The 16,802-nt window shown below is 46.0% G+C and overlaps 1 protein-coding gene across 2 annotated transcripts in view; it reads right to left on the bottom strand.

Annotated features, from left to right (window-relative positions):
* Positions 1-591: 591 nt before the first annotated feature.
* The window catches only part of NOL4L (nucleolar protein 4 like), a 67,949-nt gene continuing 51,738 nt past the window's right edge, over positions 592-16,802 (bottom strand). Inside the window, exons 5-8 of one of the 2 annotated variants that reach the window (XM_077460503.1) lie at positions 14,893-15,084; positions 11,270-11,392; positions 4,199-4,385; positions 592-3,757 (exon numbers count right to left, since the gene is read on the bottom strand). In XM_077460503.1, the coding sequence (XP_077316629.1) occupies positions 3,558-3,757; positions 4,199-4,385; positions 11,270-11,392; positions 14,893-15,084 (702 nt within the window). In that variant the 3' untranslated portion in view covers positions 592-3,557. Of the gene's footprint in view, positions 3,758-4,198; positions 4,386-11,269; positions 11,393-14,865; positions 15,085-16,802 lie in introns of both variants that reach the window. The other variant, XM_077460502.1, reaches the window with a different exon arrangement.

The following is a 16,802-nucleotide window of genomic DNA, read 5'->3' on the forward strand; positions in this document are numbered from 1 at the left end:
AATCAGATTGGCTGATTATGCCCCTCAGCGGAGATCATATGACCAAGTCCATGCAGTAAGGCACCCAGGAAAAGTAGATATTTTAGCTCTTCTACCTTTCCCAGCGAATACAGGGCTGCACTAAAACCCTATTGGAACCCATAGAAATGACTAGTGTGGGGGAGGGGAGGGGGCAAATTTTGGGAACTTGGGTCTACACTGGTGTCTTCATCCACTCCCACCAGTGCTGGATGGACTTTGGATGCTGTGGGATGTTTTGGGAGCACCCCAAACCAATAAGTGATTGCCAATCACCTGCCCCTTACCCGGCACTGAAATGCCCTACAATGCTAAAGACTAATGATAACACCCCCTCTTAAAGCCAACCTTCACACAATATAGGAGAAAAAAGTCCACCCAAAAGTCAATCGGTTAAAAACCCCATTGAAACCCATGGAAATAACTGGTGTGTGTGTGTAGGGGGGGGGGGGGGGGGGGGTTAAGAGCTATGAACTTGGGTCTACACTGGGCTTTCACTCGCTCCCACCAATGCTGGATGGACTTTGAATGCTGTGGAATGTTTTGGGTAGGGGGGCAGAGCTGGAAACTTAGGTGCCTTCACTCATTCCCAAAGTTGGATGGGCTTTTGTTTCTCAGGGATGTTTTGTGTCTACCACCACCCAGAACCAATTTTAGGTGCTCGTCAGTCACCTGTACCCCTACCTGGCACTGAAATGCACTACAATGCTAGGGTGACACCCTTTTGAAGCCAACCTTCACACAATATAGGAGAAAAAAGTCCAAACGAAAGTTAACCCAGTTGGAACCCATAGAAATGACTGGTGGTGGGGGGTAGAGCTAGGAACTTGGGTTTACACTGGTGTCTTCACCCACTCCCACCAATGCTAGATAGGCTTTGAATGCCGTGTGATGTTTTGGGTGTACCTCCACTCAGCACCCGATTTTAGGTGCAACTCAGTCACCTGTAGCCCTACCCAGCACTAAAATGCACAACAATCCTAGAGACTAATGATGACACCCCCTTAATGCCAACCCTTACACACTACAGGAGAAAAAAGTCCATCCAAAACCTCTTTCTAAGTGTTTGATGGAACCCTCCATAGTCATCCAAGACCCTGAGGAAGAGGTCTTCCTCCATCTGCTGCCATGACTGTACCCAGCTGAGCCAGGCCTTTCATGCGAGCTACTATTATCACAGGATGAGAAGTGATATCTTCATTCTGCAAGATGATGCAGTATTTCTGTGCCCTGCACTTCACACAATTTGGTGACAGGCTCAGGCTAGTGTGGAGGTATCATCTAGATGACTACCCTTAGCTGACACCGCCAGCACATCCCTGGCATATTCCGTACATTACATTTTTATCTTGTCATTTTAAAGCTATCCAATGGATCACGCTTAATCAAAACTGCCAGTGTAGCTTAGTCTTGTGTGGTGTGAGGGTATATATCCAATCAGATGGGCCCTCACACTATATAGTCATAGGTATAATGTAAGTTGGCCAATCCATGCATTCCAAGCAAACGTGGGCGTGGCCCCACCTCGCCAAAATCTTTTACGGATTAAAAAGAGGGAAGATCCCATAACTTTCGGAAGCCAGTCCGTAAACCCAGTAGTCATCAAGTGTGACTTCCTTTCTACCTGAGTCAGTGGGAGTAAAGTGAATCACGCGCTTCAAAGGCGCAATTGTTTGCCGTTGGGGGGGGGGGGGGGGTGTACCTGTGGCTTTCAGTAAGGAGAGGAGCGCCCCCTCCAGTCCCCTCTACCCCAGGAACCTGCAAGAGAGCTGGGGCATCCGTATATGTAAACAGGACACTCGTAGTCCGAAATTAGAATCGACAAAAAAAAAAAAAAAACGCACGCGTTGACCGCAATTAAAGCTGGCGGAAGGAACGTGTGTTCAGCTAAGACAAAGACAAAATAATAATAGAAAATAATTAAAAGCACCACGAAAATGATACAAAACGAAGAAATAAAAAGGCTGCCGGGTCTTGTTCTGTTGTCAGTGCATCAAACCCCACCTACAAAGACAGAAAGTCGTAAGTGAGTCGTGACCGATTTGAAGATGAGGTCGGTCTGGTAAAAAAAAAAAAAAAAAAAAAAAAAAAGTTCACCAAGTGCTTAGCGGACACTCACGCTACTGGCGTATCCTCCGCGTGAGGACAGCCATGGTAAAAGCTAAACGACCGACAGAAGCGATGCCGCTAAAAGCTGTAAATCCACAGTCACCGCACACAATGCAGCTTGCAGTTGAGGACTACCTTAGTTACATAGAGTCCTACAAAGTTCCTGAATCACCCTAGAGAAAAAAAAAAAACGATTAGTTGCAAAGTGCTCGACTTGAAGTGAATATAAAGGACGATAGCAGGAGGAATGGCTTTACAAGAAAACACTTAACAAAAAAGAAAACATGGATTATATAACAAGCAAGGGTGGGGGAATAAAATGGCGACTTCAAATGGAATGTTCTGAAATGAGGTGGACCAAAAAAAAACAGAGACAGTGGTTCGTTCATCGGGACAGAGAGAGAACTGTAAAGTGAGGTCCGAACCAGAAAGTTCAGGTTGAGGATTGAGCCGGTTGTCAGCCTGAGTTGTGTGCAGTTGAAAAAACAAGGTATTTGTTAGGTTCTGTGCAAAAAACACCTGTAAGAACGGACGTGCAAGGAGAAGAGAGGTCTCGTGGTCAAGAGAGGAAGGGGGGCGGCTGAGTTTTACCTGAAAAAAAGGCGATCGATAGCAGCAATAAGCAAATGTTAGTGTGTTAACATGATTCAGCAGCCCCGGTGGATGAGAGGTGGAAAGAGGATGAAGGAGGTATTTCAGTCGTTGCTTAGCCCGATTTAGTGTGACGTCACCTGTTTGAGTGTGGAATGGTATGGTCCAAAAAGGTGATGGAAGGTTTCAGAGCGAAGGAGGAGACAGGGCAGTAAAGAAAATGGCCTCTCCCTTGCTCCTATAGGAGTGCTCACAATGTACATGGTGGAATGTAGAAGTGGACCTCAAAAGAATGGCATAGTGGAATGGATCCAGCCAAAGCCAAAAATGGCCTGGACGCTGGGAAGAGATGGAATGACCATTGGATGGTATAGTTCTTCAAGGTGTACCTGTCACCTTTACAGAGCAGAGGCCGTGTTGCGGGCTGGGGGGCTGCACCTTTTTCTTGGGAATGCCACCTACTGGCCTACAAAACGACTTCGCTCTGGTTAGTTGATGGGTCCACTTACACACATACAAACACGAATATATTGTACAAATGAAAAAAAAAAATTCAGAAAAATAAATTAATAAAAGAAGAAATCCTTATCTCAATAAATATGTGATTGACGTCCGTCCCGCCGCTGGGCGGAGTTCGTTCTATCAGTAGAGCGCAGTAAGCGCATAGACAGCGTCCTTCCGATTGCCCAGCGGGATAAAATATGGCTCCTGCTCAGTGAGCAAGTTCAGTGTCTGCGACTGTCTTGGGAAGGGGGGCATGGGGGAGGGGGCAGAGGGACCTCGCTGTCTTCTCTCAGTCTGTAGAGTGAGAGGTCGAGGTCCGGGCCCGAGGGTTCTGGTCAATTCTGCTGCAATATTAAATTCTCCAGTTCATCGGCTGAGCGCAGAAGGAAGGCAGCCGACTCTCGGTACCCGGCGATCAGCTGTCGCACTGCTCCGATCTCGGTGGGGCTGAGCTGGGCGCACGGCATTGCCCGGTTGGAGGAGTTGGAGTGGGTGCTGCCAGAAGCCACAGACTTCATGCTGAGATCAGTTGGACCTGTTTCAAGGGACAGAACAATGTCAAAGCTGGAGCAATTATCAGCTGTAGAAGGATAAAAATAAAATGGTACATAGTGTACAACCTCAGTGGCCACATTATTCAAGTGGAACTAAACCCTCCTATCCTATACAGCAAAGGCAGCTGCCATTTTACCTTCTGTTTGATCTACATTTGCCACGGTGCTGCACATGTGATCAGTTATGACACCAACCATTTGATGGCTTGACAGTTTAACTGAGAACAGAAGCAATTGTGACAGGTATTATCCATGGCATTGCTTGAATGTAACGGTTTTGGAAAATTATTAAACCTATTGGTTTAGTTCCACTTTAAGTACACAAAAATAGTACACATATACCATCAACCCTACAAAAACACCTAATTACCCTCAATATAATAATGTCAACCTGATGATTATTGCATGTGGGTATAACTTACCATTGCAGTGGTTTCCAGTTTGGAGTGAGGTGGGAGGCGCCAGGTTGCCTCCAATGGACCCGTAACCACGATAAGTGTAGTGGAGACTTCCATTCACATAGACGGGATCCTGGGCATAGTTGGTTGCCGGCAGAGTGTAGGTGGATTGTGAGAGGCTGGAAGTCTTCTCTAAGGAAACATTCTCTTCCTGGGGGGGATAGAAGGGCACAATGTGACTAGGCGCCATATTGAGTTGTACAGCCAGTGTTAGGAGGGAAGGAATGAAGAGAGAAGAAGAGAGGAGAGGAGAAAAGAAAAGATGAGAGAAGAGGATAAAACAGAAGAGAGAAGAGGGAAAAGAGAAGACAAAAGAGAAAAGTTAAGAGAAGAGAACAGTGTTGGGAGGGAAGGAATGAAGAGAGAAGAGGAGAGGAGTAGAGAAGAGACGAGACAGTGTTGGGAGGGAAGGAATGAATAAAGAAGAGGAGAGAAGAAAAAAGAGAGGAGAGGAGTGGAGAGAGAAAAGTGAAGAGAAGAGAAAAGTGAAGAGAACAGCCAGTGTTGGGAGGGAAGGAATGAAGAGAGAAGAGGAGAGGAGTAGAGACGAGCAGTGTTGGGAGGGAAGGAAGGAATAAAGAAGAGGGGAGAAGAAAAAAGAGAAGAGAGGAGTGGAGAGAGAAAAGTGAAGAGAAGAGAAAAGTGAAGAGAACAGCCAGTGTTGGGAGGGAAGGAATGAAGAGAGAAGAGGAGAGGAGTAGAGAAGAGAAGAGACGAGCAGTGTTGGGAGGGAAGGAAGGAATAAAGAAGAGGGGAGAAGAAAAAAGAGAAGAGAGGAGTGGAGAGAGAAAAGTGAAGAGAAGAGAAAAGTGAAGAGAACAGCCAGTGTTGCGAGGGAAGGAATGAAGAGAGAAGAGGAGAGGAGTAGAGAAGAGAAGAGACAAGCAGTGCTGGGAGGGAAGGAAGGAATAAAGAAGAGGAGAGAAGAAAAAAGAGAGGAGAGGAGTGGAGAGAGAAAAGTGAAGAGAAGAGAAAAGTGAAGAGAACAGCCAGTGTTTTGCGAGGGAAGGAATGAAGAGAGAAGAGGAGAGGAGTAGAGAAGAGAAGAGACGAGCAGTGTTGGGAGGGAAGGAAGGAATAAAGAAGAGGGGAGAAGAAAAAAGAGAAGAGAGGAGTGGAGAGAGAAAAGTGAAGAGAAGAGAAAAGTGAAGAGAACAGCCAGTGTTGGGAGGGAAGGAATGAAGAGAGAAGAGGAGAGGAGTAGAGAAGAGAAGAGACGAGCAGTGTTGGGAGGGAAGGAAGGAATAAAGAAGAGGGGAGAAGAAAAAAGAGAAGAGAGGAGTGGAGAGAGAAAAGTGAAGAGAAGAGAAAAGTGAAGAGAACAGCCAGTGTTGCGAGGGAAGGAATGAAGAGAGAAGAGGAGAGGAGTAGAGAAGAGAAGAGACAAGCAGTGTTGGGAGGGAAGGAAGGAATAAAGAAGAGGGGAGAAGAAAAAAGAGAAGAGAGGAGTGGAGAGAGAAGAGAAGAGTGAAGAGAAAAGTAAAGAGAGGAGCGGAGAGTGTGATGCTTTAACACAAAGTATAGGCAAACAGCAAGGAGCTTGAACATGAGCCTGGTGTTTATTCAGCAGCATCCACCTTACAACTACCACAGCTCCCCGCCCCCCAGATCACATGACTAAAACTGTTAACTGTTTAATAACATGCATAAGGAACTAGGAATAACAATTGAACTTGAAGTATAACATAAAGCATACACATCATTACATCTTCCCTCTCAAGTATGAAACATTTAATATGAGACAAAGTGCCTCCATAATTTTGGTTTACTAGCCCGACCATAGCGAGAGAAAGTAAGCGCTGGCTCATCATCCGTAGGATTGGTGTCCAGCTGAGAGTCTCTCCCGGCACTTGCTGATAGTTTATGCTTTCCTCGGTATCCTCAGTAGACTCAATATCCGTGTTTAGGAATTCTGTGCCATCATGGGCTCGTTCCTTATTCTCCATTGTCATCCGGTTCCTCTAATGATGTATCCGTGGCAGTGTCTGGACGAAGATGGCACCTGTTTTGTCTCAGTTTCTGTCCTCGCTTGGTCTCTCGATTATCTATGATTTTGGTGAATTGGCTTCTTTGATCATTCGAGCAGGTTCCCGTGTAGTCTCAGTGACTCTGTCGCACAGCTTGTCCAGCAGAGAGTGGACGAAGGGATTTTGTAGATTTATAAAAATACAGTTTTTGCCTTTTTCGTGTTCATGATCCTCTGAGCTGTTACTCCATCCCGTGGAATAGACTGAGGCTGCGATTTCTGTGGTCCTTGGTGTTCTACCCTTTAGCAGCTGTGCAGGTGAGCATAAACCATGGGGGTCTTCAAACTACGGCCCTCCAGTTGTTCAGGAACTACAATTCCCATCATGCCCTAGTCATGTCTGTGAATGTCAGAGTTTTACAATGCCTCATGGGATGTGAAGTTTCACAACAGCTGAAGGGCCGTAGTTTGTGGATCCCTGGCATAAACCTTCAATAGGTGCTGCACGATAGTTTACCAGTCCTGGGTACACATCCTGCATCCCTCCCAACTGTCCCTGACTAGGAGGGACTGTCCCTGATTTGGAGCAATGTCCCTCTGTCCCTCATTCCTCCTCGTTTGTCCCTCATTTTGGTCTGATCTGTATAGATGTATATAAAATGCACTTTTTATCTATCAAAAAGTGTTTCCCAGTGCTAAACCTTTCATCTGATTTCTAAAATGTAAATTCCAAATGCCAATATGAGGGAAATAGTAGTGGTTGAAAAAAAAGCACTTGTGGGTTTAACCAATCCTGTTTTTTTGTACAATTCTCCTTTAAGGGGGCATGGCAAGAGGTGTGTCCTATACCTGCATACTTTTGCTGATAGGTGTCCCTCATTCCCATCTCAAAAAGTTGGGAGGTATGCGATCCTACAAGGATGATTGTGCTTTCGGTATAATGGATTTGGTTATACCAGTGTTTCTCAATTCCAGTCCTCATGGCCCACTAACAGGTCATGTTTTCAGGCTTTCCATTATTTTGCACAGGTGATTTGATCAGTTTCACTGCCTTAGTAATTACCCCAGCTGTTTCATCTGAGGGAAATCCTGAAAACATGACCTGTTAGTGGGCCATGAGGACTGGAATTGAGAAACACTGGGTTATACCAACATACGTCTCTGCTAGACCATTGGCCTGTGTGGGTGATAGGGGCTGGTGGAACTCAGAACACGAGAATTGTGGGCCATTATCAGACACAAGTTCTTCACACACTCCATGTCTTCAAAGTATTGTTTTGAAGGCCCATATCACTGTTGATGCTTTTCAATTTCTCAGCTGCATTAGCTTAAAGTATTTGCTGTAGTACTCTACTACTATCAGGTAATGGTTGTCCTCCAAATGAAAAATATCTGTAGCCAGTCTCTGCCATGCCCGTGAAGGAGCGTTCCACGGTGTAAGAGGTTCTTTAGCATTGTGTCTACAATGTTAAAACATCACATGGTACCAGAAGTCCTTCCCTGGATTTGGTATCAGGGACTGTATCTAAATCTGATAACAGTGGAGGGAGCTGGTAGAGCTTGTGTTTGCAGGACCAGATGCAGACAAATAGACTGATCAGCAGAAAGCAGCTCGCTTTCTGATATGTGTGGGACAAAAAAGGATGTGATGTGTGTAGGGTTGCCACCTGCCCGGGATTCACCCGGACAGTTCAGGTTTGGAATCACGCATCCGGGATTCAGACTGCCTGAAACCTGGACAAATTATTCAAACTGGACTATGGCTTCCCAGCAGGGTTGCAGTTGTCTAAGCTGAGAGTGTCTGTTACACTCTCTTTCATGCTGCCCAAAGCCAGCACTAACACCCCCCGCCCCCCCAAACACACACACAGATGAGAGAGGAGAGAGGGCTTGATCTGCACCTCTTCCTCTGGCCCCTACCCCTCTGTGTCTGCCCACAGTCCAATCCCCAACGCTGTGCCTCAGAAAAGGATAACGAGGGACGGAAATTTGAAGTCCAGCAGCCTCAGATACATCTGGATGAGAGGTGCTGACTGCCAAGGGGTGAGTGAGCTCACCATCCATGCCTGTCTGTGACTGAAGTCTCCCCCTTCTCCCTCCTGCCTCTGAGTGAGTACACTAAGGTAAATCAGGGTACTCAGTGCACCCCTTAAATCAGAGTTCCCCTTTCCACCAGAGGCCACAGTGTTCCCCCTTACATCAGAGTCCTCTTTGTACATCAGAGTTCTCAGTGTTCCTCCATAAATCAGGGTTCCCAGAACATCCCTTATGTCAGAGTCCCCAGAGTTCTCCCTTACACCAGAGTCTGCAGAGTCCCCCCTTACAGTGAAAGGGAACTCTGCGAGTTCAGATGTAAAGGGGAACTCTGTGGACTATGATGCAAAGGGGGACTCTTGTTATTAACTTCATATGATTAGAAATGATATTTATTAGCAAAATAGATGTATAAAAAAAAAATTGCTGTGCACCGCTAAAGTGTTTGGGTTTGAATTGAAGAAAAAGTGGTGACCCTAGATGTGTGCTGAGCCTGACAAGCAAGTGTGGAGATCACTGCAGAGGACAAAAAGAAACCAGAAGTACTGTGTGCAAAGTGTGAAGCATAGTGCAACCCGAGGAGAAACTCCACAGTGCAAAGGAGAGGAAGCAGTGTGGAGGTGAGTCTGTGGATGAATAGGTGACACAGCTGCGCTTGCTTGCCAAAGACTGTGCTCTCTATGATGCTGGAGATATGATAAAAGACCGCATTCTGGTGGGCAGTAAGTTTAAAGAGGAAGTAAACCCTGATGGGTGTTACTTCCTCTTTGTCTCCTTGCAAAGGTAAAGCATAATGGGCTACTATGCATCGCATAGTAGCTCATTATGTGTCACTTACCTGACACAGGAGCCAGCAATGTCACCGCTGTCCCCTGTAGCATGAAGCGTCCATCTTCTTCCGGGTATCGCTGCTCCGGCCACTCACAGGGCCGGAACAGTACTGACGTGACTCCCGCGCATGTGCACGGGAGCCACCACTAACGGCATATCGCCGTTAGCAGCGGCATGCTCAGTGCGCCTGCGCGCCGCTGTCTACGGTGCATGCAGTGTAGACAGCGGTGCCTGTCTTTTTGTAAATATCTCCTAAACCATGTAGGTTTAGGGGATATTTCTTGGACCTACAGGTAAGCCTTAATCTAGGCTTACCTGTAGGTCAAAGTGGTTTGTAAGGGTTTACAACCACTTTAAGGAAGATCAGGGAAAGCTGCTGCAGAAAGAAGACTTAAATCTTGAGAAAGTCATAAGGATTGCCAGAGCATATGACATGTCAAGAAAGGACATGCAGGTACTGGAAGGAACTAGGGTTGCCATCTCATCCCTTTAAACCCGAACACATATTAATTACCGTATATACTCGAGTATAAGCCGAGATTTTCAGCCCCTTTTTTTAGGCTGAAAGTGCCCACCTCGGCTTATACTCGAGTCACCGCCGTCTGCCTACCCGATCAGCGTGTCGTGCAGACAGACGGCGGCCATTCCACTATTCAAAAGCCGCGCCTCCCTGTCTGTGATAGGCGGAACACTCAATTTCCCAGCAGTCAGTGGTCCGCCTATCACGGACATCCGCTCATCCTCATACTACGGACGAGGATGAGAGGATGTCCGTGATAGGCGGACCACTGACTGCTGGGAAATTGAGTGTTCCGCCTATCACAGACGGAGGCGCGGCTTTTGAACAGTGGAATGGCCGCCGTCTGTCACAGACGAGGAGGAGAGGTGCGGCGATCCTGGCATGGCCGCCGTATGTTTTTTGGCACACAGAGGCTGCAGAAGGACACAGAGGCTGCAGAAGGACACAGAGGCTGCAGAAGGACAAAGAGGCTGCAGATTGGCACACGGAGGCATGCACAGGACACAGGTAGGCTGCAATGGACACAGGGATGGTCACAGGGATGGACACAGGGATGGACACAGGGATGGACACAGGGAGGTATACAGCTGCAGATGGGCATTGTTGACCCTCTTTTCCACTCTTTTAAGCTGTAACAGTAGCTGCTGCATGTCTCACCCTCGGCTTATACACGAGTCAATACGTTTTCCCATTTTTTTTGTGGTAAATTAGGGGCCTCGGCTTATATTCGGATCGACCTATACTCGAGTATATACGGTAAACAGGTTTTGAGGCTCTTAATCAGCCACAGAACCTGTGTAATTTATATGTGTTCAGAACCTGTGTAATTAATATGTGTTCAGAACCTGTGTAATTTATATGTGTTCAGAACCTGTGTAATTAATATGTGTTTAGAACCTGTGTAATTTATATGTGTTCAGAACCTGTGTAATTAATATGTGTTCAGAACCTGTGTAATTAATATGTGTTCAGAACCTGTGTAATTAATATGTGTTTGGGTTTAAAGGGATGAGGTGACAACCCTAGCAGGGACAAAGCTCCAGATGAATGCTAAATAAAATCACAGCAGCAGATATGGGCAAGAAAGAACACACCTTTTAAATATTTATATAGGAGAAGCGACTGTCAGCTGCTTTACTGAAAGCCACACAGGGAGATCAGTGCCTGTCCCGCCCCGCACCAATCATCTGTGAGGCTCCCCTCCCCCCCCCTATGCTGAGGACGCAGGTATCGGGTCAAGCATCTGGGCATTTGTACTTGTGCAAATGCTCGGTATCGGCCCCGATACTAGTATCGTGATCGGTGCAACCCTAATTGTAACTGCACTAAAATTACACCCAACTGAGCAGAAACAAATTTCTATGAAATGCAGAGCAGGCAGATTCCACAGAGCTCCCTTGCATGTGCTGTGGGTGGGTCTGCTTCCTGAATCTGTGCCCCTCCCTCTCTCTATGATGTATCACCAATCTGATTCACACGTCTAAGCCAAGCATTGATCATACTGTGAGAAAGCTTTCCGTTTGTGAGAGGCAGAATGAGGCTTGCAGTGGGTGTGGTTGGGAACACCTCTTTTGCTTTACAAACTGATAAGAAACGGTGTTCTCAGATCACTGACAACACACATCTAATGCACAGCTGGACAGTTTTTTTCCAATACTTCCAGGTACAAGGGGTGGTACATTACCTGAGCGGACTGATAAACTTCTAGTCTCATCCTTTTGGCGGCTTTTCTTGATTCGCTCTCGCAGGCTGCCGCCAGAATGTTCTCCGCCATGGCTGAGGTTAGATGAGGCGGAGTCGGCCTGGCCTGGAAACACAAATGGCATTGAGTATAAGAGACAAGTGAGCGATATCACACACAAAACAGACCCCTAATATGAACTATACCTGCCTACAACACATCTCATCAGGAAGATGCACCGCACTTGTGGTTTTAATTTCCACTAGAGACATGTTCTCATAATAATATGGCGTCTGTATGACTGTGGTGGGGGCATTAGATTGTCAGCTCCTTTGAGACATGACCTACCATGATATGGTTTGCAGGACTAGCTAGTGCTCCATATGACATCATGAGCCTGACATTCAAAGAGCACATTCACAATTCCTCCCAATGACACCAACAATGGAGCACTAATTCTCCCACTGACAACAACAATGGGGCACTATTCCTCCCGCTGACCCCAAAAGTGGTGCAATAATTCTCCCACTGACACCAACAATGGTGTCTCTCTCTCCGTCAGAGACTCTTTACCTAGATCGGAGTTGCAGTGTTTCGGACTGACACGATCGCCGCGATGCGCACCCCTGGGGGCGCGCAACATCATATGACGTTTGGTCAGGATATCGCAACCACTTTGCCGACATCATATTGCTATATGGCGGGCAGCAAGTGGTTAAATGTTTTTTAGTAATATGCATATATTTTATGTATGAGAAAGGTGGCTGTCATGACGTTATATTTTTAATTTCTACTTTCCATGTAGTAGAAAAGTTAAAAAATGAATAGATCATGGCCATGATTTGATTATGCTGTGTCTTCCTTTCATTGTTTTGCCTGGCCACAGGGGGGCGTTGTGTGCACTCTGCAGTAGGCTGTCTGGCTCTGGTGCCCTAGTCAATTGCCCCCCCCCCCCAAGAAAATAGTGAACAGGCTGTGCTGATGCCGACCCCCCATCAGCCATTGATGACAGGCTCTGTGAAGGGACACAGGCAGAGCTGCAGCTGCAGGGGAGTTTTACCCCTCTTTCTCCTCCTTGAGTCGAGCAGCTGGGAAACTAACAATAGAGGATTATGGGACATGTAGTCCTGGATACTAGCAGGCCCAGGACGATTCCCTGAGAGTGCCCTGCAGCCCCCAACATGCTGAGCGGGAGGAGGGCAGAGGAGAAGAGGAACCATGAGGCTGTCGTGTGGAGGGAGCCAGAGAGAACATTCCAGTCATGATTTTACTATATATCCCCCAAGGTGAGAACTTAACTCCAGGTGTGGGGGGGGGGGGCAGGGATGCAGGCTTCCATAGAGCTACAGGACTTTATCACTGGCTGCTCCTACCCTGTCCTCCCCTCCACCTGGCTGTTCCCACTCTGTCCTCCCCTCCACCTGGCTGCTCCTACCCTGTCCTCCCCTCCTCCTGGCTACTTCTACCCTGTCCTCCCCTCCACCTGGCTACTTTTTCAAGACACTGTGTATTTATATGTATGTATGTGTGTGTGTGTGTGTGTGTGTGTGTCTCTGTGTGTGTGTGTATATATACAATTGCATTTTATATTTGCCCCCCCCTACTTTTGTTCCTGTCCCCCCCCATGTGTCCCCCTTAAATATGTAAGCTGGAGACGCCACTGTCTCTAACCGTGCCCCTGCATCGCCGCATTTCTGCATCTAAAAGAAGACTGCCATTACTGTGCAGGCCTCACTCTGGGACAATAGGGACACTGTCACTGGCCACTGGCAAGTGAAAATCCGCATCTGATAACAGGCGACGGTGGCAAGTGACACACTCGGGGCTCCCACTGATTCTGCATTATGGTGAGTTGAACTATTTCATTTTATATTACAATGTAATAATAGAAATAATGTGCTTCAATCATCCTGACACCATATTAACCATGGTGCCGTGATGATTGAAGCACCAACACCACCCATTTCCCCTACAAATTGCCTGCAAAACTTTTGGCAGTGCCCCTCCCGAGATTAGACTCTGGATCTGCCCCTGGTTCTGACAGTAGGCAGACTTCCTCTCTGTCAGAATACACTGCAGTCTATAGCTTGCAGTGGTGTTTGAGTGAAGAATATCTGACAGGGCGGATGTACAGAAGTCGATCGGTATACATCTGTACAACCACAGTGCCCATACATGGACTGAAATTAGTCAGGTTCCTGGTGAGCCAAATTTTGATACATGTATGGGCAACTTAAAGTATCAGTAAAGGCAAAAAATTTTTTTTTAACTTGGTTAAGAGTGGAGAGAGATTAGAACCCCTGTCAGTTTTTACTGCTGTATATGTGCCCCGTTAGGGAGATTCATCCTCTCTATTTTACCATTATTATTGAAAGTGAAAGTAAAAGAAAATCACAAAATTTGGGTTGTCCCCAGAAAAGTAATAGAGGGGAAATCTTCCAATGGGGACACTAGTTCTGGTGACCTGGGGGCTTCCATTAATTTGCAGGGATTTCTTCTCATTTCCTCTTTTGGCTATGGGACAGGAAGTGAAGGGAAATCTCACCAGAGGGAAAAAAATAAACTGACCGGGGTTATAATCCTCCCATACTCTAAGCAAAATGAAAAAGAAAAAAGTTTTGCGTATAGTTCTACTTTAACTCCCACCAACAACCAAGCATGAGGTTTACTTTACTCCTACTGGCCCCTAGACCTAACCCTAACCTCTTGCCGCTCATGTAATGCATATGTGCAGGATCGAGGCCAGCTCCCGATCATGTGACCACCATAACAGCCAATCACAGTGGTCATGTGATCGGACAGTTCCCCAAAAAAGACCCTGTTGAAGGAAGTGTTAAAGGAATACCAGGGATGGGTGGGATGGGGTTAAAGTGGTTGTAAAGCCAGTGATCCCAATCTCTGCCAGTCCCTCTATAATAATAAGATATACTACAGTGTGTGTGTTTTTTTTTTTTCATTTGACAGCTAAATACCTTTTTTCACATCGCCAATGTGCGGTCACGTGACCTCCCCCAGCTCTCCTTTACTGATCAAAGTACTACAGTGGGAGGGGTAGAGATTTCCCTCTGATGTCAGCCGGGAGGTCATGTGACTGTACATCGTCAATGTAAAATGTAAAAAAAAAAAAGGTATTTAGCTGTTGAATTTTCCAAAAACACACACACTGTATAGAGAGAGGGGAGACTGCGGGATGATGGAGGCAAGTAAACGGGCCATGGTGTCATGGGTCAGCAGCCATAATTACACAGGCAGGATCAACCAGGTATATTACAACATAGAATTGGGAAAAAATGAAACTGCACAAGCACTATGTGGTTTAACATGCCTTAAAGGAACAGGATCTTTTTTTTTTTTTTTTTTTAGGGTTACAACCTCTTTAAGTTATACCAAAGTTATTGCCAAATAAATAGGCCCATAGTGGAAATGTACATATTGCCCTGGTCTATGGGTGTATACAGGTGCAAGAGATATATATATTTTGCTCTATATCCTGCTCTGTACATTGGCTCAGCATTCACAAAGTCACACAGATTATGGGAGATACAATCACTCGAGTCCATAACAAAGACACACAGAGAATTGTACGCCTGGTAACTCACACAGACCCTGAGAGCATCCGGTCTCACCATCTCCATGCCGTTCTTCTTCATGCGCCGGCAGGACTTCAGGTAGGTGCGGATTCGCTTTCTAGCTCGTTCTTGGAATTCTGGGAACTGGCGGCTGCACGACTCGATGATGGCCTGTATCTTTTCCTTGGGTTGCTTGGAGATGGGGACCATGCGGTCCAGGTTCTCATCCACAAAGAGGCGCACAAACATCTGGTGGTCAGTAGATGGAGAAAATGGCATTTATTAAGACAGCTGACACCAGTGGGCATTCCATTTTTACAGAAGAACATTACCAAGTGCTAGAAGTTTCTATAATGGCCACAGAAATAACACTAATGACATTTTAAAACAATTACAAGCCTTTGTGAAAAATAAGATTTTTGTACTCACAATAAAACCCTTTTCTTGGAGTCTGCTGAGGAAAAAAGGAAGACTTTAACCTTCTGGTTATACTGCCACCTACAGGATGGCAAACATTTTTTAGGCTAGCCCAGGATAGCCACTTCTACTACCGCCCAACCTCAGTACTAAGAACCTGATAATAAACACTGAGAAGGGACCTCTGTCTCTCAATGGACTACAAGAAAAGGTTCAGTTGAGTCTTTGCAGATGACGCCAAGCTATGCAGTGGAATAACGTCCTTACAGGATGTCTACAATTTACAAGCCGACCTCAGTGCTCTGTCTAATTGGACGACTATGTGGCAGATGAGGTTTTATGTTGATAAATGTAAAGTTATGCACTTGGGGGCTAAGAATATACATCATACATACGAGGGGGAGTACAACTGGGGAAATCCATAGTGGAGAAGGATCTGGGGGTTTTGGTAGATCATAAGCCTAATAATAGCATGCAATGCCAAGCTGCGATTTCCAAAGTGAGCAAAGTCCTTTCTTGTATTACGAGAGGTATGGACTCCAGAGAGAGAGAGAGATCATCTGTACAAATCATTAGTAAGACCTCATCTGGAATAGGCAGTTCAGTTTTGGGCAGCAGTTCACAAAAAAGGATATCAGGGAACTGGAGAAAGTGCAGAGAAGGGCAACCAAACTGATAAGGGGCATGGAGGAGCTCAGCTATGAGGAAACATTAGAGGAACTGAATTTATTCACTCTTGAGAAGAGGAGATTAAGGAGGGATATGATCAACATAAGGGGTCCATATAGTGAACTTGGTGTTGAGTTATTCACTTTATGGTCAACACAGAGGACAAAGGGGCACTCTTTACGCCTAGAGGAAAAGAGAGATTTTGGCTCCAAATACGGAAAGGTTTCTTAACAGTAAGAGCTATGAAAATGTGGAATAGACTCCCTCCAGAGGTGGTTCTGGCCAGCTCAGTAGATTGCTTTAAGAGAGGCCTGGATTCTTTCCTTAAGTGTACATAATATAACTGGGTACTGACATTTATAGGTAAAGATGATCCAGGGAAAATCCAACTGTAAGGGGATCAGAAAGGATTTTTTTCACGGTTATATATACATATATATATATTCCCATAGACACCCTCCTAAACCTTGTGGACGGCCTTCCCAGAAGAGTTGAAGCTGTTATAGCTCAAAGGGTGGGCAACTCATTTATTGAACCCTACTGGCTAAGGCTGGGATGCCATTAAAGTTCATGTGCGTGTAAAGGCAGGTGTCCCAATACTTTTGGTAATATAGTGTATGTCTCTTATGAGTCCAAACAACTGTTTAAGAAGGTCAGAGTGAATCAGGCTACCATCTGCTACAAGATGCAGCAGGGCTAATAATGGGGCTAATAATGGGGCTGAGCATTTTTGCGATCACCCAAGTTACAGACGAGAGGCCAAAGGCCAGGGCCAGAAAATCATAGTGTAGGGGCCCCACAGCGATGCAAAAGAAGCACTGGCAAGGTGGGGGCATATAAGTAAGCATCTTTAATATCTACAGAAAAAGTCTCCATGGTGA

Source organism: Lithobates pipiens, unplaced genomic scaffold, assembly GCF_037356315.1.
Source record: "Lithobates pipiens isolate NorthernLeopardFrog02 unplaced genomic scaffold, aLitPip1_a1.2 Scaffold_28, whole genome shotgun sequence".
Classification (NCBI taxonomy): domain Eukaryota; kingdom Metazoa; phylum Chordata; class Amphibia; order Anura; family Ranidae; genus Lithobates; species Lithobates pipiens.